This window comes from Amphiura filiformis, chromosome 12, assembly GCF_039555335.1.
Source record: "Amphiura filiformis chromosome 12, Afil_fr2py, whole genome shotgun sequence".
Lineage (NCBI taxonomy): Eukaryota > Metazoa > Echinodermata > Ophiuroidea > Amphilepidida > Amphiuridae > Amphiura > Amphiura filiformis.
In genome coordinates this window covers 53,780,084-53,804,454 of record NC_092639.1, presented here as the reverse complement: position 1 = coordinate 53,804,454, position 24,371 = coordinate 53,780,084, and the positions used below count along the sequence as shown (strand labels likewise).

The following is a 24,371-nucleotide window of genomic DNA, read 5'->3' as shown; positions in this document are numbered from 1 at the left end:
CTCGACCCCCACCGGGGCTTTGCCCCTGAACCCCCGCTGTTATATGCTCGGTCGCACAAGTGCTCCCGCGCAATATGTGTTCCACTTTTGGGGTTTCTGGGGTTGGCAGGTATGTGATTATTATGTATTACTTTATACTTTCCCGTTAGATAAATTAGAACAGTAGATTAGTTGAGTAACCCTTCCGAATTCAGCAGCTGAACCTGCAGGCTGTAGTATCAATGTATATTTGTATAGGTTAAAACTAACTGGTACTTATATTAAGAGGTACAAACATAACTGGTACTTATATTAAGATGTACAAACAATATAGTACAGGAGCAGCAACCTCAAAAAAATGACTTCGTTCATCCCCCACTACATACAAGGTTTGACACCATAGGTAGTTAGTATGGACCCTCTAGATCACTGCTAGGTAGGTAGTGGACTCAAATTGTGGTATCACTTTTTTTTTACAGGTCATTTTATGTATGGACGTATAATCGCATAAAATCACAAAAAATAGGACAAAATTAAGGGGTAGGGGAGATATAAACTCCAAGAACTCAACTTTTACTTGTGATTTTGAATTCATTTTGGTATCAATATGTAGCTAAATGATTTTCCTAACTTTCTAGTATTATTTTTAAACAAAAACAGGTTTCATTTGAGCATATTTGGAAGTATAAAGTCCATAAATGAGTGGTAATCTGATTTTTTAAAACCATATGTGTAAAATTTGACATTGGCCTCAAATCTCACAACTATACCACTTTATATTTTCAAAATTGATTCAGTTTCCATTTTTAATTTTTTAATTTAAATTTTAATGTTTTATTTTGTTTTTAATGTTAAGCATATCAAGGGAAACATTATTGTAACAGTTCCAATCATTATAATATGTATGAGTTCGTTGGGGTGTCTGTGGGACGAGGTGTGTGGGGGGTGCTGGGGGTGTACATAGGGTATGTGTGGGGTGAGGGGATGAATGTGTGTGTACATGTCTTAATATGTCACTTCACTGCACCAACTTCCATTTACAAAATCCGTTAAGTTTCCATTGATGTGAATATTTATGTGTAGGACGTGAGTAACCACTGGGAAAAAGACAAAAATGTTTTAAAAACCAAAAACCCAACAAAAACTGATGTTGATTTCCCTCGTATATCAGCATAACATAGAAAAATATTAAGGGTAGGGGAAAATAAATCATCAGAACTCAATATTTTACTCATGATATTGACTTCATCTTGGTATTAATTCTATTCAATTCAATTCAATATGTATATCTAATTGATTGTTCTAACTTTTTTGTATTATTTTAAAGCAAAGCGACCATTAGTTGTCAGGTAGATACACAGAAACTGTGAGAAAAGGGTATGTTTTCTGTGTCTAACAGCGTAAATATGACAATATTAAGGGGTAGGGGAAATATAAACTGCCATAACTCAACTTTTACTCTTGAAAATGAACTCATCTTGGTATCAAAATGTATCTAAGTGATTGTTCTAACTTTCTAGTATCATTTTAAAGCAAAGCAACCATTAGTTGTCAGACAGATATACAGAAACAGTGAGGAAAAGGTAACTTTTCTATGTCTAACAGCGTGAAGATGACAATATTACGGGGTAGGGGAAATGTAAACTGTCATAACTCAACTTTTACTCATGAAATTGAATTCATCTTGGTATCAAAATATATCCAAGTTATTGGTCTAGCTTTCTAGTATAACTTTTAAGCAAAGCAACCATTATTTGTCAGGCAGATATACAGAAACTGTGAGGAAAAGGTAAATTTTCTATGTCTAACAGCGTAAAATGACAATATGGTAGGGTAGGGGAAATATGTAACTGCCATAACGCAACTTTTACTCATGAAAATGAATTCATCTTGGTATCAAAATGTATCTAAGTGATTGTTCTAACTTTCTTGTATTATTTTAAAGCAAAGCAACAATTATTTGTCAAGTAGATACACAGTATTTGTGAGGAAAAGGTAACTATTCTATGTCTAACAGCATAAATAAATATGACAATATTAAGGGGTAGGGGAAATGTAAACTGCCACAACTCAACTTTTACTCATGAAAATGAATTCATCTTGGTATCAAAATGTATTTAAGGGATGGGGTAATTTATTTTTAAATTGAGGAGAAATGGGAGGATTTTGACATGTTTGCTGTGATTGTTTGCCTAGCAATATTGATCACAAGTACACAATTGATGGTGCATATCAAGGACCAAACTCTATAGACCACTTGACATCACTGTTTATCAACAAAGGCGAGGGACTCGTCTATCGATATGCTCGAACGAGCCGCTACACTGTTCAATGGCTTTCCTGTACTATATGAAATGTGGCGGGCGATTTAAATGCACATGCCCTTAGCAGACTACGCTGCGCACGCACACTGCAGGGCAAAGAACAATGGAAATAGCCATAATGCGCGCGCATACTGCCGGGCAATGACGTCACATGCCAAGTGGTCTATAGTTTTATATTTGAGCATGATCACTTCTGTAAGGTCATGGGAAATTATGTAAATCGGCTTTTATATTTGATGTTGCATATCGGCTCACACACTTTTTTTTTTGTACCCAGTATTTCACAAAGTCCCTGTACTCTGATGACCCTATGACTTTTTGCTGGTATGTTGAACACTTTAAACAAATAATTATAGTACTTACCTCCTACTTTAGGAACGTGCATATGCCTTAATGTATGTCGACCATGTCAACAACCCAGTGTAGTTTTACATGGTTGGAAAAGTCTATTTCCTTTCGCTATTTTGCCAATCAAAATTCATAAATTGTCCAACTTTTTTGACAAAAAAGAGTTCTGCAACCATTCCGGCAGCAAGGAAACACAAATTTATGTGTATTCAGTGCGTCCTTTTCGTTTAAATAGTTCAGTTTATTGTCAAGTTGTGCTTCTATACACCATATTTACGGAATTGATGATACGAGCTGATACAGAATTTTTGAACCCAAATTCCTTGAAATATACATTACCTTTTCAACTTCTCGCCACAAAATTGGATTCATAAGAAGGTCAAATACAAGCCTTCCACTATGGCTGCTATCATCATCTCGATTGGTATCTTGTGTTAGTATTATTCCATATTTTGCTGGTAGAAGTTCAATGAAACACTCCATAATTCACAACTCCTGTCACTTGTGTTATAAACTTGATGTGTTTACTATATTGTCGCCCGGGTCCGAGACTAATCGCAGGGACCAGTCTATTAGCGATTCTATACACTTTTCAATAGCCTTATTGTGATGTGCGGGAGGTTTAAAAGCCGAGCCATGAACAAAATATAATGCGAGCACCCGGGGGGCATCAACTTTAGAAGTGACGGTATGTGTCTGTCAATATATGCCCCTCTTTTGAAGTCGACTATACCCGATGACCATGCACCTTCAGTTTTCAAAATATTATACCCAATGACCCCTTTTTCATTTTGATTGTACATAATGACCCCATTTTTTTTAAATAAAAAAACCCCCAACGTTTTGTACTGATATGCCCCTACTTCGCGACGCTTGTATGCACATACCCATCAATTCTAAAGTTGAGTGCCCAGGCGGATCATACTGCGGGCCAATGAACAATGAGATAGCGGCTTTTCTGATATCGATTTGAGGAACTGTTGAAGTATAAATATGCCAACGAGTAGGAGGAGCACAAAACAACAGCTAAAAATCATATTCCAGCAGCATGTAATTTTTTTTGAGTTTCTTAATGACGAGTTATTATATGGTAGAATAGGAGTTAGAGCAGAGTGAGGTATTTGGGATATGGGAATATGTTTGAAGTCGACATGGTCGATGGCGTGTGGATTTGTGGATGTGGGTGCTACGCGGTTTGTGGGGTGTGGGGGTGTGTGTGTATTAAGGGTTGCGGGGTGAGGAGTTAGAAGTGAGAGGTAGGATTCAGAGAGTCATGGGTTAAGGTTTGGGGTTATAGGGCTAGGTTTAGGATTAAAGCTTAGGTTATAAGTTAGTGAAGTTTAGGGTATAGAACAAAATTACTGGGTTTTGGACTAATGACCTCAAGAATATCGGCGTGTAACCCATAACTTACTGACACTGTCTTGAATATTAATTAAGTTTTATCCTAATTGTGAACAAAAAGGAAGACCTTCATATATTCGACGTTAAAACCCCTGAACTAAGCTTCGTAGAACTATGACAATTGTCTTTTTAAAATTCTTAGCGATGAGAGGAACAATTTGAGATTACAACATTACAACATGATAGGATCATTTTTAGTATTGGCCCCATTATGACCTTCAACCCCTCGTGGGAAACTTAATTGCTTTTAAAATAATGCCAGAAAATGAGAACAATCTAATAGCTACATATTGATACCAAAATGGAATTCATTTTTGTCAGTGAAACCTGTGTTTTTGTGATTTGTATGTTCCCTTACCCCTTAATATTGTCATATTTTACGCTGTTAGACATTGAATATTAAAATTTTCATACATTTTATGTCTATCTACCAGACAACTAATGACTTAATTGCTTTTAAAATAATACTAGAAAGTTAGAACTTTCAAATAGCTACATATTGATACCTAAATGAATTCATTTTCATCAGTAAAACTTGAGTTTTGGTGATTTGTATGTCCCCTACCCCTTAATATTGTCATATTTTACGCTGTTAGACATGGAATATCAACATTTTTTCTCATATTGTATGTTTAACTACCTGAGAACTAATGGTTTAATTGCTTTCAAAATAATGCCTGAAAATGAGAACAATCAAATAGCTACATATTGAAACCAAAATGGAATTCATTTTTGTCAGTGAAACCTGTGTTTTGGTGATTTGTATGTCCCTTACCCCTTAATATTGTCATATTTTACGCTGTTAGACATTGAATATTAACATTTTCATACATTTTATGTCTATCTACCGGGCAACTAATGGCTTAATTGCTTTTAAAATAATACTAGGAACTATCAAATAGCTACATATTGATACCAAAATGAATTCATTTTGATCAGTAAAATTTGAGTTTTGGTGATTTGTATGTCCCCTACCCCTTAATATTGTCATATTTTACGCTGTTAGACATGGAATATCAACATTTTTCTCATATTGTATGTTTAACTACCTGACAACTAATGGTTTAATTACTTTTAAAATAATGCCAGAAAATGAGAACAATCAAATAGCTACATATTGATACCAAAATGCAAAATGGAATTCATTTTCATCCGTAAAACTTGTTTTTGGTGATTTGTATGTCCCCTACCCCTTAATATTGTCATATTTTACGCTGTTAGACATGGAATATTAACATGTTCATATATTTTATGTCTATCTACCTCACAACTAATGGTTTAATTGCTTTTAAATAATACTAGAAAGTTAGAACTATCAATTAATTACATATTGTTACCAAAATGAATTCATTTTCATCAGTAAAACTTGAGTTTTGGTGATTTGAATGTCCCCTACACCTTAATATTGTCATATTTTACGGTACTACACATGAAAAATTGAAATTTTTTAGCATTTTATGTCTTTACAGCTAACAATTAATGGTTATTTTGCTTTAAAAGATTACAACAACCAAATAACTATATATTAATGCCAAAATGAATGAATTATAATGAATAAATGTCGAAGTTACGTTGGTTTGTACGCCCCCTAACCTTTAATATTGTCAAATTTTACGCTGTTACACATTGGAAAATTAACATTTTTATCATATTTTATGTATATCTTATGGTTTTTCTGTTAAAAATAATACTGGAAAGTTAGAGCAATCAATTAGCTACATGTTGATACCAAAATTAATTCATTATTATGAGTAAAGGTTGAGTTATGGTGGTTTTTATTTCCCCTACCCTTAATAATGCCATATTTGACATGGTTATATATAGAAAAGTAACATTTTCTCACATTTTATGGCTATCTACCTGACAATTAATGTTTGCTTTGCTTTAAAATAATACTAACACGTTTGAACAATCAATTAGCTACATATTAATTCCAAAATGAATTCATTATCATGAGTTGAAGTTGAGTTATGATGGTTTATATTTCCCTACCCCTTAATATTGTTACACACGCTGCTACATGTGGAAAAGTAACTATTTTTTTACATTTTCAGTCTATTTTCCTGACAAACAGCGGTTGATCTCACCCACACATGTAAATATTCAATATAATACATGAATGGCAACTTACCAAACAAATTTTGTTAATATAACTTATATAGTTCAGCCGAGTGACATATTAAGACATGTAAAACACCCCAACCCTGAACCCTATACACACCCGCACCCACCCCCACATACCCACACACACCTACCCTAAACCCACACGACACAAACCAACATGCAAGCAAACATGCACATACATAAATATTTGAACCAGAACATCAAAGTTTGCCTAGATATGCTTGATATTAAAAACAAAATTAAAAAATGGAAACTTAATTAATTTTGAAAATAGAAATTGGCACAATAGTAAAATTTGAAGCCAATGTCACAAAAACATCCACCCTACGCATTGTTGTGAAAAATCTGATTTTTCACTAGTGTATGGACTGGCCACTTCAAATCATGATCAAATGAAACCTAGGTTTGCTTTCAAATAATACTAGGCAGTTAGAACAATCAATTAGCTACATATTCATACCAAAATAAATTCATTTAATGAGTAAAAGTTGAGTTCTTGGAGTTTATATTTCCCCTACCCCTTAATTTTGTCATATTTTTGGTGATTTTATGCGATTATACGTCCATACATAAAATTACATGTAAAAAAAAAGTGATACCACAATTTGAGTCCACTACCTACCTAGCAGTTATCTAGAGGGTCCATACTAACTACCTATGGTGTCAAACCTTGTATGTAGTGGGGGATGAACCAAGTCCTTATTTAGGCCCCCTGTGGGATCTTGCTCCTGGACTAATACTGTTCAACACATCCGAGGTATGAGATTTAATAAAAAGTCATTGAAAAGTGTATTTGAAAGTCATTAAAAGTCATTGATTTCACTGTGGTCTTGACACTATGAACCCTGCTTTTTACAACATAACACTAACAGGCTTCCCGTTAGTGTGCGTCATTGCGTCCAGATAATAAAAGCCCCAAAATTTTGACCCACCTGCTGAGAATTGAAGTAAATTCTGCAATATTTGTAAATGCAACGTCAGGAAATCGTGGACTTTTTGCATGCTTTCCGAACGATCGCTGGCCTGATGGTGGGGAAGTCCCGATTGATTTGTTTATAACCAAGCACGTGCGGTTAATGTGTAATTTAATTATTTATCACAACCTGACAATATTCAATTTTTAATATTTTAAGTTTATTTTCTCATAAATAATCTAGGTTTCCTTTAGTATTATTGTTACGATGAATAAAAGAAATTTTAAAGACAAAATCCAAATGATAACTCCTTTTTCATATTATTTGTGGTAGCTAGTGTTTTAGTTTTTGTATCATCAACTACACGTTAATTTAAAAAAAGAAAGCGGAAGTGAAAATCTGAACTAAAATTGCTCAAGATTGACAGACTTTGCTCATGTTTTTGCACCTGTTTTTGACCACGTTTGGACCAAAACTGACACAGAAATGAGAAAAATTATCATAGCGAACGGAGATGGAATATCCCGGCGAAAATGCACTTTTTTTTTTTTAACAATCAACATTTGATGAGGTGTAGACCCGGAAGTACGTGTGTATCGTCATAATCGTGAATTTAAATACTGGAAAACGCATTTTCGCGCTTTTTGACTTGAATTTTCGCTCCGGTTAGGCTAAGCATACAATTTGAGATTTTGAGCGCCTGCCACACTGTTTCTATTCTATGTTTTACGATTTTCGCATGATCAATATATGGCTGGCCGTAACCGCCTAACGTGGAGCTGCTACTGGCGTAGCTTAGTTTTTCGCAGCATGGAGCTAAATTGACCAATCATGTTAGATCTTTTCATTACGCGGAGCCAGTGGATGCATCCTCGTCCAGAGAGAGAAAACTCTTGCCAAAATTAATGTTTACTATGGGGATTTTAAATGAATCGATTGTAAATAAACCACGACCAGTTGTACAGGATCAATACCATTGTTTGATTAGTGTATAGTCAATGTTACCTTGCATGCATGTGTAATGTGTGTGGCGTGTTTGTTTGTTTGTTTGTCTACTGTGTCAGGCCAGGATCACTGACACCCACGGTACTGATACTATCACGGTGATCATATTGTTGAATGTTGTTGACTTAAAAATAATCATGATGCAGTCATGTCTACAGTAGAACTCACCACGACCTTTGAAGGACTTAAACCATAATTTAAAAGCTATTAAACCAAGATAACACTCAATGAAAACGGCTCAACTATGTTACATCAGATCTTCTCTGGTTTAAATACACACTGCACTTGTGTCTGTTTTACCTGTGCAATGAGCAATGAGCTGGTATTATAGTTTCAGTTGGGTGAACGATTATAAAGCTTAACGCAAAGGTAACAATACTGTGGGCTTTTGTTTACTATTTAAATGAGACAATAGTCTGCTTATTGTTAACCAGCGTTCTTGAAAATGAGAAGCTTAATGACTTAACACGGTTTAGAAATAATTTCTTCATATTTTTTGGTACAAAAGTACCAATATTTCCAAACACCTAAATTAGCTAAAAATTTAGGACATGTTACAAAACTATATTTTCTAGAATTTCAGAGAATACTTTAAATATTGGCAGGTTATTTTTTACACAGTAGTGACGTCAACTAGGCAATGGCCTATACTTCTAACATACACTATTTGTAGATGTCACGCGTCAATGGTGAGCGCACTGAGTATTGTGTATAGGAAAACGGACAGTAACTACAGTATGTATGGCCTACTACTAGTATATAAAGTAAATCCGAACTGGTTTGCAGTTTGCTGAAGGTCGAATTCGCATGAGGGACACCGCTAAGTTATACAAATTAGCTCCGGCGATACACTGCAGATCGCAGAACTGTGTGCATAGTTTACCACCACTCTGCCTAGCTATATAGTTATGTACAATACTGTATGAGTTTCTTATGAGTGCATGTCCATCTTAATAATAAGTCAGTTCGTACTTTTCATAAGCTACTTTTTGAATCATAACTTTCGTGACCGAGGATATCTTGCAACCACGTGACGCTTCGTCTGGCAAATTCTTAATGAATAAATTCGCTTCACGTAATGAGTAAGTCGTACTTAATTAGTCAGTTTTACCTCCGAGTAATGAAAAACTCTAACATGATCATGATTGGTCAATTTGGCTCCACGGAGCAAAAAGTCAGCTACGCAGTAGCAGCTCCACGTTATGGCGGTTGCGCCTACCATATCAGTATCCCATATGATATTTCTATTGCAAGAAAATTTTATTTGTTGTCAGGTTTTATCTTAAATACACTAACTGGAAATTAAATACACTACATGTAATTAGTGAGGACCGGTATTTTGCTGTGGATATGTTTAACTGCGATTTGCGGGTAAAAAATTTGAAATCCTGAGTAAAAATTTTGATCATATTCAACTCTTTGAGAAAAAATTTATATAAAAGAATGCATGTAAAATCCAGCTGCAATACAATGTACATTATTGACACACTATCACTCTCTTTATCTACGGCAATAATAGAATATCGATTTCAATCGAATTGAATACGATGCTCAGTTTTGAGTTTGTAGTTGACTACTAAGCGACCTAAGCGATCGATTGCTAGCCAATCAGATAGAACTCCTTTTCTTATGCTCGTGAAATACCAGTCGCCGTCGCTTCGCTCACCAACGGAGTATTAAATTTATATTTATTGAATAGGAAGTCGACACTGTGTGGGGCCTACTGTTAAAAATTATTTATAAATAATAAACTTTTAAATCTAATCTGAAAACCTATTTGTTTCCAAGACTAGTTTTTTATTTTCAATTTCAATTAATAAAGTTTAAGTTGTACATTTTACTGTAGCCTAAGATGTAGTGTGTGTAAGTTGTACTTTTAAGGTCATTGTAAAGCGCTTTGTTCATACTTATGCTAAGGCGCTATATAAATTCCGTTTATTGTATTGTATTGTATTGTAATAAAATATTATCAGATTTTACAGTTAAAAGTTACCGTAACTCATTTACTTTCACTTTCAGTTTCACCATCATAGGTATGCCAGGCAAACCTTAATTAACACATTTGCTAGTCAACCAAATTCACCTAGAACACAATATTTTACATAGAAATTTAAAAGAACAGGCTGGTAGAGGAAACCTACATAAATATGTTTTCTATACTTCACTTAACCCAAATATATGATTTTTTATGGTGATAAGACAATCGCACATGTAATTTTAGAGGGATTTTGATAGCAGTTCCATTAAAAAAAGCTGCTATCATCATGAGACTAAGATCTAGAAACACTACCGAAATGCTGTTTTGGGGAATTTTGCTAGCAGAATCTTTTTGATGAAAGTCAATCTTTGACAAGATGTAACTTTGCTACGGAAAGTGCTACATTTTTTTTGTATAGATGACAAAAAGGTTTTCAGTTTTGGCTTTCTTTACTCAAGGGCTTTAATTTATAAAATGATGCAGTTTGATGGCAAATTTGAATTCACCTGGCATACCTACATCATGTCATGACTTTGCAGAAAAATCTTGACAATGTTTTATTTTAGATCACACAAAATAATAGCTGGTTAAAATTACTATAAAAAAGTTCCTTGATGCCTTTATCATAAATGCAATTTAGGCCTACAGCTTAAAATGTGTGTGTAAAAAAATTTAAAAAAAAAGATTGCCGATATCGACCGACATGCCCAATTTTTTTTTGATGTTATGCCAATCAAACAATTTTTTTAGGCCTAAATGAGAACATTTGCATTTAATACCATTTTGGTAAAAATTAATGTGAAATTATATGACCCATTCCATGTCAACTCCAGGGATGTGCACATAGCACCTCTTCAATTTTTTCTTTTTCTGTGTGGTGGTAGATATTGATGAGAAAGTAAAATCCTGAAAATTTGAGCTTCATACTCCATTTCGTTTTCCTGTGGCATCAATTTGAAATTTAGGGGGTCAGCATAAAAAATTTATCGCATAGCCTTGAAACACGCGTTGGAGGCCATAAATGTATAAAGGAACCCCTACAACTTTGAAAAGTATGTATCCTGAGGTACCTTTTTGTGTACAATTCAAATCTGGCATCAGAAAACTTCTAACTCTTTTACTTTAAAAGATATACATGTAGGGCCCTCAAAATGCAACTTCGTCCATCCAGGACCAATTTCGGGGGGTCAAAACTCCAAAAGTAAAAATAATTTTATTGTCCATTTTTTTGCCAGTCAGAGCCCTTTGGTAGGACATTACTCTTATCCAATATTGAGCCTTTTAGAATACTTATAGCTGAGATATTATCCATGCAAAACCCCAATAGTACATTTTTTGTACATTTGTGACCCCCCTGAAAACCAATGTCAGACCATTTGCACCACCATGACCTTCAGGTATGTTGAAGATATGTTATTGGACAACATTTCTGAGAGATATTGGCTTGGGGTCTTGATGGCTTCATGACATCAGTTAGGTTTGCCTTCTCCATAGAGTTGTACATAAAGTCATTATATATGCGAAATCAAAAATGTGTACAACTCTATGGAGAAGGCAAACCTAACTGATGCCAATATCTCTCAGAAATGTTGTCCAATAACATATCTTCAACATACCTGAAGGTCATGGTGGTGCAAATTGTCTGACATTGGTTTTCAGGGGGGTCAAAATGTACAAAAAATGTACTATTGGGGTTTTGCATGGATAATATCTCAGCTATAAGTATTCTAAAAGGCTCAATATTGGATAAGAGTAATGTCCTACCAAAGGGCTCTGACTGGCAAAAAAATGGACAGTAAAATTATTTTACTTTTGGAGTTTTGACCCTCGAATAGTCTTGATGGATGAAAGTTAGATGTTTTGAGGGCCCTATATCTTTTTAGATATAGGGCCCTCAAAATGCAACTTCGTCCATCCAGACTTTAAAAAGTAAAAGAGTTAGAAGTTTTCTGATGCCAGATTTGAATTGTACACAAAAAGGTACCTCAGGATACATACTTTTCAAAGTTGTAGGGGGTTCCCTTTATATATACATTTATAGCCCTCCAAACGTCGTCTTTCGCGTTGCGACACATTTTTTACGCTGACCCCCCTAAATTTCAAATTGATGCCACAGGAAAACTAAATGGAGTATGAAGCTCAAATTTTCAGGATTTTACTTTCTCATCAATATCTACCACCACACAGAAAAAGAAAAAAAATTGAAGAGGTGCTGCGGTGCACATCCCTGGAGTTGACATGGAATGGGTCATATGTAGAATGGAAATCAGTGTGTGATTTTTGCAAATTTATACCTTGCATTATTTTTTGTTCTAATGCAATGAATGTTTCAAGTTGTAACTTCAGGCTGAGGGCACTGCACCTATATGCTCTACGTTTAGCAGTGTCCTCATCCATCATCTTGCTCATTAAAGTTTTTCATAAATTTATAAAATGCTTTTTTCATTGTATTGCTTAAAGATGGGTTTACCTGTGATCCACAGCCTCATCTCCCCCTCCCCCACTTTTTTTCTATAAAAATGGAGATGTTGTCATCAGAAGAAAGATCATATTTTTCTCATAATCCCAGCGAAATTTTAAGCCCAAAATATAATTTACTTAGATGTTTATGAACGAAAAAGTGATAGCCTCATCCCCAAATGTGGTATACCACACATACCGTTCTATATGGGCTGTTGCTGAAACATGTTTTTACTTTTAATATCAAAACCACTTGTTCAATTTACCTCAAAACTTGGGTAGTGGATTATTTTTGTACATCCTCAATGTGAGGTATAAAATACAAAATGAAAAAAAAATCTGATCACTTACTTTTAAGATGGTGAATTTCTAGAAAATGTGAGTGTATTTTTCTGAGAAAATTGCTCATTTCTCAAATTCTTTGCCACTTTAAATTTCCACTCATCTGATAATCATGAAGAAAGTGATGTTTCACTTGTTGTCAACAAGTTATTTTGACCTTGTTTTTGATTTTTTACCCCATGATTTCCCTCATTTATTCCTCCAATCCAATACATTTAAAACCCTGATTTCAAAGTTTTGGTAACTGTTTAACCCTGATATTCATAAACTAGAATTTAGTCCTTAGATAGCTTGCGTGATTTTTTTAGGCCGTCCATAAGACGTGTTGATGGTTTTCCCACCCGTTTACTTTTGACTTTGGCCGTCCAAAACATGGGTGGACGGATCGCTGGCTAACACCTTGGCTTGCGAGGAAAGCAAAGGAAAACTTGTTATCTTTTAAAATAAAATGTTTTTGTACTAGGTAATGCTGAAAACATAATTTGCTGTGTACACAATGTATGGCACATTTTGTGGTCATAAAGAGTTAACAAAATGCTACGTACGTCGTAGACCTAGCTAATTGCCTTGTATGTACCGTTCATATTTTGATAATTAATTGAAATACCAATTACATAATAGTTTTTAGGTACCGGTACCATACCGTGATAACAAATATTATACATAAAAGAAACCTCCATAAATTACTTTTAAAATAACATTTTTACATACATGCCCACTTTGAACCGGTTTGTAAACAAGCTGAACTGGTTAATGGAGCCTATTATGACATCACAGGATGACTCATTCGGATTTCCCCAAAACCTGATAGCATGTTGGAGCGTATACTACCCGGGTACTACTACTCAGATATTTTACTATTCCTAATCACATGTTTACTTGGTTTTTTTGTTGTGTTTGTGTTTTAGCAACATTTCTGTGCATTATTCTGAAATATTAACATTATACTCATCAAATATTACATAATCTTGACTTTGATAAAGTTGCCTGTACAGTGTTACAGGGTTATTGTGATCTAGGCCTATAATATTCAATTACTGTACACATAGTTCCAGTTTAAAGCCATAATGTACGATCTTATAAAATGAAATTGGTTAATTTTTTTCAAACCTGATTTTTTTGTGCATATTTGTAATGTTTACACATGTCCCAACTTGCACCTAAATGGAATCGGCTAAATTTGTTGTCTTTGTAGGTCAACAGAGCAAAGTTTGACATATTATCATGATAATATGTCCTCCCATAGAACTGCATGTTTTATGGCCAAAATAACCAGTGGGGTTTCTTTCACTTTACCTCGTTATTTCAACTTAAAGTGAACATCAACCCTTCCCGTCAGTTATTACTAATATTATTTCAACATTTTGAATAAGGAATAACAAAATTAAAAAGTACAACACTTCAGTACGGTACCTCAAAGATTGATGAGTCATACTGCGAAGTCCGAATAAATAAACTTGTACAGACATTGTCCAATGAATGAATGAATGATTCAATCAATCTCAATCAATCAATAAATAAATACGCTTCAACACACATTCTCATCAAACAACTAATTATCTTTTGTACTAAGGCCTATAGTCTGATTAATTAGCATAATTATGATGTCATTTCATTATAATGCTAATCATACACAAACCCAGCCATCACAGCCACCACTCTCCCCGAGAAGGACGTCTCATACTACTCACTGGAATATTTATGAATTACATGTATAGACAAAACCATACACAAAACTCAATCTCAAGAACATGTTAAAAGCAACAGCACTTGCAAAGTATTGTTTATGATGCGTTTCACATGAGTCACACACAGTGAGTCAGGTTGCCTAATATCATGACAGGAGATACAAAATTTAGAGCAACATGTAACATCAAGGTTTTGATGAGGAAGCTGCAATTGCAAAATGGTGAATACAGGAAGGTGCTTCAATCATTTCAATGCTTGTCAAATTGAATGCTTGTCAAACTTTACAACGTCGTATACATTGTACATTACGTAGAACTAATAACAAAAACACTTTTGGGATAACACAGGTAAAATGTCTTGTGTCTGTGATGCATCTTGTTCTGTTTTTGATGTGGTTCATCATGAGAAAAGCTACCAGTTTTTAAAATTGTACAATGTAAAGTTTCCAAATGGCATCTTTGTATATGCGTGCATGTAGGCCCACTGAGTACATGTATATTTGAACAAACCAAGTTCAGTGTATGTTTATCAATTTATTTTTTGGAAAAACTACCGTATTTGATATTCATTCAAAGTCAGGCTTCAAGAATTCATAATTTTATGGGGTTATTTTATCATTTTTCTTAAGAAAAATCCCCCATCGTTCATTGAGTGTTGCTCATTTTATGTAAGCTATAATATCTAGGCAAAATAAGGGTAAACCCCTCCCTCATAGCCCCAGTATTTTGAGCCCTGTTTTATAAAGTATGTGAATGCACTGAACATAATTTGGAACAACTGGATCTTACAAATTATAAAAGTAAAACTATATATTTTTAGGGGATGGTCATATGGATGTGTAAAATTATCAGAGCTCTTGTTTAAATCCACCTTCACATGCACGATTTACTCCTCATTGAATGAGTTTCAAACCATTACATAAACACATTATCAAATAGCGTGTTTATACTGAGCACCTCGCATTACCGCGAATACACCTTCACCCGCATTTCAATCCTCTCGCATTCACTGGGTCGTTTCTACTGCGCTGTTAATGCAGGGTAACAATTCACTACCCACATATTTAGTGGGGAAGGCGGAAGTCCAGCAAATAGTTTATGTGACCTTTCAAGGTCAGATTTTGAATGCTCACACTGTATTATAATAGGCTAACTTCCGTGTCACCCGCAAAATCGTCACCCGTATTGTTTCTACTGCTAACGTTATCACAGATAACCACTATTAACCACCTCAATAGGTGGTTGACGGATTCACTCGCATTACCGCGCATTAACCTTCACCCGATCTGTTTCTGCTGGGGCCGTTACCGCGTATTCCTCGCATCACCCCGAATTCACTCGAATTAACCCGCAACCGTCTGCTCAGTAGAAACACGCTATTAGTCTTACAACAAACTTATTGGGCTAATAATTTACAACAAACTTATTGGGCCAATAATTTTAATGATATGAGAAAAGTTCTATTTAAATTCTACAAGTAAATGAAAGGGTTTGTGTTTCATGAACTTGCTCTGAATCATGTCATGTGTCTGAGGGTACTGTTACAGGAAGGTAAGGTGTTTTGAATTATCCTGTATTCTTACAAAATACCACCAATTATTAACCAATATCCTGCTGTCGTGTTTTCCTGTCTGTTACAGGTATAGAGATTGCCAAGGCCAAAGGAGCCAAATACAGACTGGGACCAGAACTGGAAATTACGTAAGTTGCTTACTGGAACTTATAAACATGATGTAATCAGAGAAAGAAAACATGCATTTTTTATTATAATCTTTTCAATTTATGAAAAGTTCATTGGCAGGTTATGATAAGCTTTTAGTTTTAAGGGTTCTTTGTGATTTGAAACAAGCAAGCACATACCACCCCCACTCATACATACATGTACCCACCCATCCACCCCACCCCTATTAACCCTTCCCACTCCCCCCCCCCCTCCCACATACATCTCAGACCAACACCAAATGAAAATTATTGGCAATTGACTAATTTGACAGTTTTGGATGATTTCTTTGGAAATATACCGATTTCAAATACCTAAAATTTCAATATATGTTAATGACAAAAACATGAGCTTTCACCTGATACAAAATTCTGCATTTCGATGTGGTAAAGTGAAGGATGGGACTGTCAATTGGTCACCCACCTTTAATTTTAGCATTTATAATGTGGTGTGATCAAGCAAAGTCAGTCTGAAGTCAGACATATTCAATTTTCAGTTTCTTATCTAAGATTGTAAACAGTATAATTTGCAAAGCACATTTTGCAGAAAACCCCATTGAATTTGGATAACCAGTTCAAATGATGTGAGCAGTTATTTAAAAGAGTTTTCAAAATAATAGGAAACAAAAGGAAATACTTCCTTTGTTTGGCTATATCTCAAAATCAATATTTTTGACTTCCCACTGATGTTGCTTAATTATATCATATAGTAGGCCTACATGTACTTATGAAATCTATGTATTTCTTTCTTTTTTTGATATCTACTTTTCAGTGGTTATGGATGTAATGACCATTTTCATGAATCGGATACTTGTCTTCATTCCTTCCAAGTATTAGCAGAGCTACTCAAGTCTCCTGTGTGTGAAGATATCATGTGTGATGTCGGAATGTGAGTTATTGTTGCAATATCAAACAATATTACTTTTATTCATTAGGCCAATAAAAAAAGAATGTATGTCTCAGACACCCGCGCGCATTGCTATGTGAAATCCAATTTAGCGCTTAGCGCTACGCGTTGGCCGTATTTTTTTTTTCCCAAGTGTTAATTTAAAAAAATATTTTTCAGTATCGTATAGCGATCCAATTTTGTATTTTTTTGCAGCTTGGTTGTTGTTTTGTGCACACATTTCGCCATGATTGTAAAACAGACAAACAAAACTATTCATTGTGTATGTCGATTGTAAGCCCTAGTTAATTCCTTGTAAAATATAGGATTTAATTTGAATAAAATTTGGTATTGGCTACTTATGATTAATATTTTTATTTGAATTGAAGAGTTTAAGAATGAGAATAAAGGTATTGTTTTAGCTTCTGTCGTGCATCTATCGTCTCATATAACACGGGGGACATCAATTTCCTCGCCTTGTTGTTTTACTTAAAATAATGATATCTCCCGTGTTAAATGAGACAATAGATGCACGACAGCGGCTAAAACAATACATTGTACCTTTATAATCTGACAAAAAAAACATTTTAAAAACATATGAAATTCATAACTTTGCAACCAAGTATGACAGAAATATTGGGGCTTCAACTTCGCAGGCTGGACTAAACTTGAAGTGAATCAGGGAAAGTATTTTAAACCATCCCTTCTACATAATTTATAAATACCATAGATGTTTTGCAGTCTGTAGTTTTGTGTGAAGTCTTTAAAATATTGAACATAATAATCATTTTGTATTGTCTTCTATATTTCTGTACATATTTGTAGGCCTGTGATGCACAAGAACGTACGCTACAATTGTAGAGTTATTTTTCTGAACAAGTAAGTGCAAGTATACAATGTAGATGATTAGCATCAATTGCTTTAAGGTACTGTATAGCAGGAAATTTTCGTGGCGTTTAATTTTTGCCCTTTTCACGGTCGAACAGGCAGCCGCAAATTTATAATCCTACAAAAATATTTAATACTTAATGAACTTGAATATATTTGGAAACGCGACTTAAACACCCACTTAACTGTCCTGAATTGATAAAATTGCAAAAAAATTAACCCAGCAAAAATGTCCTAATATTCAGTATTGTAAAAATCTAAAACACATGAGCATGATAATAATAATAAGAAATATATATTATACAAGACATGATACAAAACAAAATGCAATAATGTGTAGGGCTGTTCTCACAAAGCTGTTGTCAATAATATTGTTGACAAACAAAATTCTTCATTGTCGACAAGCATGGACCAATTGTCGACAAAATATTGGGCTAAAAACTAGTCATTAAAATATTAAACATAAGCTTAAAATAAACTTAACGTCACCAGTATTTACCATGACTGCATCAGTCTTCTGTTTTTAATTGTAAATGTTGCAGATTATCTTTCCATTACAATCCCAATATTCTGATGCTGTGTATAAATTATGGGGTATATGGTAATACAGCTGTATTTTAATGTAAATAAACGATGCATAACATGGTCTCTGAACTTAATATTTTTACTTTATATTGATATCGACAAGTAGTCGACGGTGGATCCTGAGATTTGATGATTGACGAGCTCAAATTGTTTAGCTCAAATTATATTACACAAGCATTACAGACCAATGGCATTTAAAATTCACCCAAACACATTGAATTAAAATTAATACAAAGTTTGGGAGGAAACTTGTTCCATGCAAATGAAAATCTATAAATGAAACTTTTGTTTGATCATTAGTAGCAGAAGACACATTTTTAGGAATTCATTTTCTTATAGTACCCCATAACTTCATTGAATCATCTACATGTATATTATTGTTGATAGCATCATTGCAATAGTTCTTCTTCAATGTCTTATTCAGTTGATTTACTTCATTTCTTAATATTTCTAGCTATCATACAATCATAGAATTATTGGATTTAATCACTTGTAAGCCACTCAGGAAGAGGAAGTGATCCCTTTATCCTCTTTTTTTTTTTACAGGCCAATGCAAATTGCAAGCTTGATCAAACATATCTTGTTTAGGCATTGTCCACATCATTGCACATAAATATCTTATCCAAAGTAGTTTTTTAACTGCATCTATAATAGATTTGTGCCCATTGAAGTTTTTTCAACATCTACAATGTAGATTTAATGATCTTAGGAGGAATCTTTACTTTTTTATTTTTATGAAAGGTATATACATGTAAGAAAGTGCTGTGAACACCAAATGAATCCATCTGTTACTATCACCATAAAAAACAAACAAGATTTTAACTTCATCTTTCATTTTCCCATTAAACAATCGAATCGATTTACAAGTACATGACTGTGTTGTAGTTAATAAGTGCACATATGTGACCATCCTTCACAACTGAGCCCGGATGTCGCCAGTGCCACTATTGAGATATGCTCCATCGAACTTAACAATAAACAATAGGAAACAAAGGATTTATTGACTGTTTTATTGATTTTTCACTACTTCAATGTCAAGTACTATAGACATGATATACATCATTTTAAAGCTAATTTCAAGCAGAATATTTTGGTTGAATATCTCAAAAATGATGATTGGCGACTTCAGGGCTCAGTTTTGCTGGATGGTCACATATGTTATTTGGAGGGCATTGTGAAATATCTAAACATTTTGCCTTTAGAACCGAGAAATATCCCAAGTTCCGAGGTCCAAAGCAAAATGCCTGACATATTACCGATGCAACCTCATTCATATCCGTCACTTTCATCTCTTCACTTTACAAAATAACACAATTTTAAAGATGAAGTTACAAATGATATCTCTTTTCTCTACTTGAATACAGGAAAATCTTGTTAATCAAACCCAAAGTGGACATGGCAAACCATGGTATATACCGTGAGCTACGTTGGTTCCAAGGCTGGGGCAAACCAAAAATTGTTGAAGATTATTTCCTGCCAAGAATGATTGCTGATATTACTGGACAGGTATGGGCTATTACAAGAGTACTACCTGCTGATTGGTTACAAAAAAATAAAACAAAAAAACAACATTTTCATTTATTGAGCCAATCAACAGCATGTTAAGAATGGTAGTACTAGGACTGATGAGAATTGTGCTTAAATGTCTAGAAGCTGTATATTAATTGGTTACTCAGATGATTATGTAATTAACCAATCAGGGCCACTATAAAGTCAGTTGTGCCTTCAGAGTTAAAAAGCAAATGGACTATTCCAGTTGAAATACATACACCCCCTATGGAAGACACAACCTTCATCTCCCACACATGGGGTATTAATTTCAAACAGAGTTACCTGAATGGGTGATTCCATTTGAAATCTATACCCCTTGTGTGGGAGATTAAGGTCATGTCTTCCAGAGGGGGTGTATGGATTTCAACTGGAATAGCCCACTGAATCCAGTCTCTGCTGAGTCTGTTCTGTCCTGGGTAAATCTTGATGAGGGCATGAGTAAATCCTGGGTGTTTGTAAACACTCAGTAAACCAAATTTCCTAATTCTTCAGAGTTATGTGCTTTACTTCGTGTGACGAGCGTATATATGGGCATGAACGCTGATGATAAATGATAAACAATGACATTAATCGGCTGACCAAGAGTCATGACAACAAGACATTTGACCATTGGTCATTGAACAAGAAGAAGAGCAGAGATTTTGTCTTTTTCCACATGCTCGATGATCACTATAGTTTGAATAGGCGGGAAATGAGTACTATTAATTGACCCGTCTGGTCTTGAATTTGTGTACACATTAAATAAATTAGACAAAGTATACATTTTGTAGAACTTGAATTAGTAATTTGTAATGATTCTGGTGAGATGTCGCAAGACTTAGGCCAAAAAAAAAATTGTTGTGTTGCCCTCCCAAGCCTAAAAACTGGTAGTACAGCCGGCCTTTTTTTTTTTTTTTTTTTTTTGCCAACTCAACCATTTGATGCCTACTATTTCACAGTAACATGAGTGAAGAGAGGCATATGCATAATATTGGCTGTATTTTCTACCCAATGTTGAATATTTTATTGAAGTAAATATTAATATTAAGACCCTTCACAATTAATTCTTAGTTTACTATTTAAATATTTAAAAAAAGGCATAAGGTAACTTAATTATTAGTTATTTATTACTTATTATTTTCTTCATTTTGAAACAAGTGGTCACAGCCCAATATCAATATCCTGCATGGTACATTTTGGCACTGCAGATCATATTGCAATTATGGTTGATTTTATACATTGATAATAATATGTGTTATTTGTTTGTTCAGGATTCATGATCAAAGTAAGAAAGTAGCAAATTAATGTTACAAAAATGTCATTTAACAGAGAAAATGACAGATAAAAATCAAATAATTAAACACTGTGCATTCTCAATTTTTGATGCGGGCGGGAAATAGGAAACTCAAAATCAATTGTGAAGGGCCTAACATCCATGTTGTTGGGATTCAATGAGCAAGTCCTACTATCCAATTAAAGTGCTGGCTTGGGGCACAATCTTTTTAGTGAACGTCAGGGATCCGGGAATAGGCTTGGGGGTACATGTATGATTTAAAAAAAATCATTTGTTAAAAAAATTATAAAAAATAAAAATTTTTTTTTTTTTTTTTTTGGATTTTTGGATTTTTATTTATTTTTATTTTTTGAAAAAAAAGAAAAAAAAAGAAAGATTTTCGCGATTTTGACCCGGCCGCGGAGGGCAACACAACATATTTTTTTGGGGCCTTATTCTCAAAACAAAATAATTTGATAGTAATCTGCGATGTTATAAGGCCCACCGATTACAAGGTGATCAAAGTATAGCATATACTCGCTCTGTGAAAATTAGGAAATTTATTTTTGCTGGACAAACATATAAGAGATACACTTTCCTGGCTTGTGTGATTAAACCATCGAGATACCAGAGCCACTATGCAAATGAAGCTGTCAATTGCAGTTTATTATTAAGCCTGTTATATGATGGACTTGATGGCACTTTCCTTGGGTGTGTACGCTGTTTGGAATATCAACATTTTGGTCTCCTTTAACTACTGAAGCTATATCTCAAGACTTCGTTATTCTTTTACACAGACCACAGTACCAATTGGTGATGGTGTACTTTCAACCAGGGATACATGTATAGGAGCAGAGACTTGTGAGAGTCTATGGACTGCAAACAGGTACAAGTGATATCAACAAATAGATTGATTTGTTTTCAAATCCAGTACATAAAATCTAAAAATCAGACAGCTGTAATATACTCTTAACTCGGACACTCGAGAAACAAACCAAAATGTCAAATCACTCGAATCAGTTATATATTTTTGTATTTTTTGTAAATCCACATGGTAAAATGTGGTTGTGCTCCACATTTGGAACACTACTATATAAAAAATGTTTCTAAAAGTTTATAAACTGACTTTCAGCACAACAAATTAAACTAACCTTGAATTGCCCTTGGATTGGACTTGCCCTTTTGGTGACCATTGGCAACTTCTGGTCTAAAATGTTTGTTTGATATATAAAACTTTGTTTATGTTATGTTATTTGCAGAAAAAATGATATCCTTCACATCCTAAAATTATCACTAACAAACATTATTCCTAATCCTAATTTCTAACCTCTGAACATATGTGACGTGTCATGTCAAAAGGAGACACTTTTGGGCAGGTTATCAATTTTGAGTTTTTTACATATCTTAAACATAGAGATATTTTGCTCCACAACGTCGTTTTCCCCAATGAAATCGGACATTCCTAAGCTAAGATATTGAGTTCCTAAGTTATGGTATGATAAAATTGCGAATTGAGATATCGTCCTTTACAAATATTATTGACAATGTTGAGAGTAGGAATTACCTTGCAAAATTTCTCAAAAAATACAAGATGCCAGTTATATTCCAGTCTGAAACTATCAAACAATATTTTTAACATTAATAACATTACAAATTCGCAACAAACCCAAATTGTGAAAAAATCACCCCGGGCAGATTTTTGGCTATTTCTCCATTTATGATCATGCCCAAAAGTGTCTCCTTTTGACATGACACGTCACATATATCCTTCCATTGTTCTTGTAGCCCACACATTGCAATGGCCCTTGATGGTGTGGAGATATTCACAAACGGAAGTGGCAGTCACCATGAGCTGCGTAAATGCCACACGGTGTCTGACCTAGTGAAGTCAGCAACCATGAAGGTAGATTGTAAAGAGGTATAATGAGGATCACGGTGAGATCAGTTCAATCCAGATTGCAAACAAACTATGGCGACAACAGAGCTAGCTGGCATGGCTTCTTTAACCAGAGTTTTAAAATCACTGTCAGAATTCTTTTAACTTGCTGCTGGTAAAGCTGGAAGAGTGATACTGATTGGATAGATTGGGTCAGGTCATGATATACTGGTCTCTGATTGGATAGACCAGATCAGGATAGTGGTCTCTGATTGGTTAGATTGGATCAGCTCATGACATACTGGTCTCTGATAGGTTAGATTTGATCAGGTTGTGACATACTAATCTCTTATTGGCTGTAATCTTGGGTACGACAGCAGGTGTGAAAGATTGTGACAGCAATTTTAGCTACTACTTGACAGAATTTTTGAATATACACAATTACACTAATATTGCGCAGTTTAATTCTCACAGATGCTAATTTGCCACATTATACTGGGCCTTAGCCCTAAGTTGATTTTGTTGATTTCATATTATCCTCATTATACTCACTTTGTTAATACATGTACTTTTTTGTTTTTATGATTGTTTTGTGTTTGTTTTCATTTCATTTGATACTTTATTCTGCATCAGAACACTTAGCTTGATTAAACCAATAACAGTAACAAATCAAGCAGCTATAGACGAATCCACCGAGCCAAGTGATGGTCAGAATTCAGTCAGCCATTATTGGGTCCCGTCTGCACTGTACTGGTGTTACTGCCCAATTGGGTAGATTAAATCCGCTTAAAAATCAATGTTGAATTGTATTGTGTTGTAAACTTTCATCATTCTAGATCTTTTGTCTATGTGTAACAAAGGTGATGGAATGCAGTTTAATATCCCCGCCAAGGCCACATCGTTTCACATTTTAGGTAGATAGACCTAAGACGGGACCCGGCTATGGCTGCCATTGAGGTGTAGGAATGTGTGAAATTGGATTTGTCTATAATAATATGCACTTTATATTCTGTAAGAATCTCATTCTGAACCAATAGAGGATGACCAA

The 24,371-nt window shown here is 34.5% G+C and overlaps 1 protein-coding gene across 1 annotated transcript in view; it reads left to right on the top strand.

Moving 5' to 3' along the window:
* The window catches only part of LOC140166414 (glutamine-dependent NAD(+) synthetase-like), a 42,514-nt gene that overhangs the window by 2,066 nt on the left and 16,077 nt on the right, over nucleotides 1-24,371 (top strand). Inside the window, exons 2-7 of the mRNA XM_072189870.1 lie at nucleotides 16,207-16,267; nucleotides 17,058-17,174; nucleotides 17,997-18,050; nucleotides 20,009-20,150; nucleotides 22,245-22,333; nucleotides 23,233-23,350. Of these exons, the coding sequence (XP_072045971.1) occupies nucleotides 16,207-16,267; nucleotides 17,058-17,174; nucleotides 17,997-18,050; nucleotides 20,009-20,150; nucleotides 22,245-22,333; nucleotides 23,233-23,350 (581 nt within the window). The remainder of the gene's footprint in view (nucleotides 1-16,206; nucleotides 16,268-17,057; nucleotides 17,175-17,996; nucleotides 18,051-20,008; nucleotides 20,151-22,244; nucleotides 22,334-23,232; nucleotides 23,351-24,371) is intronic.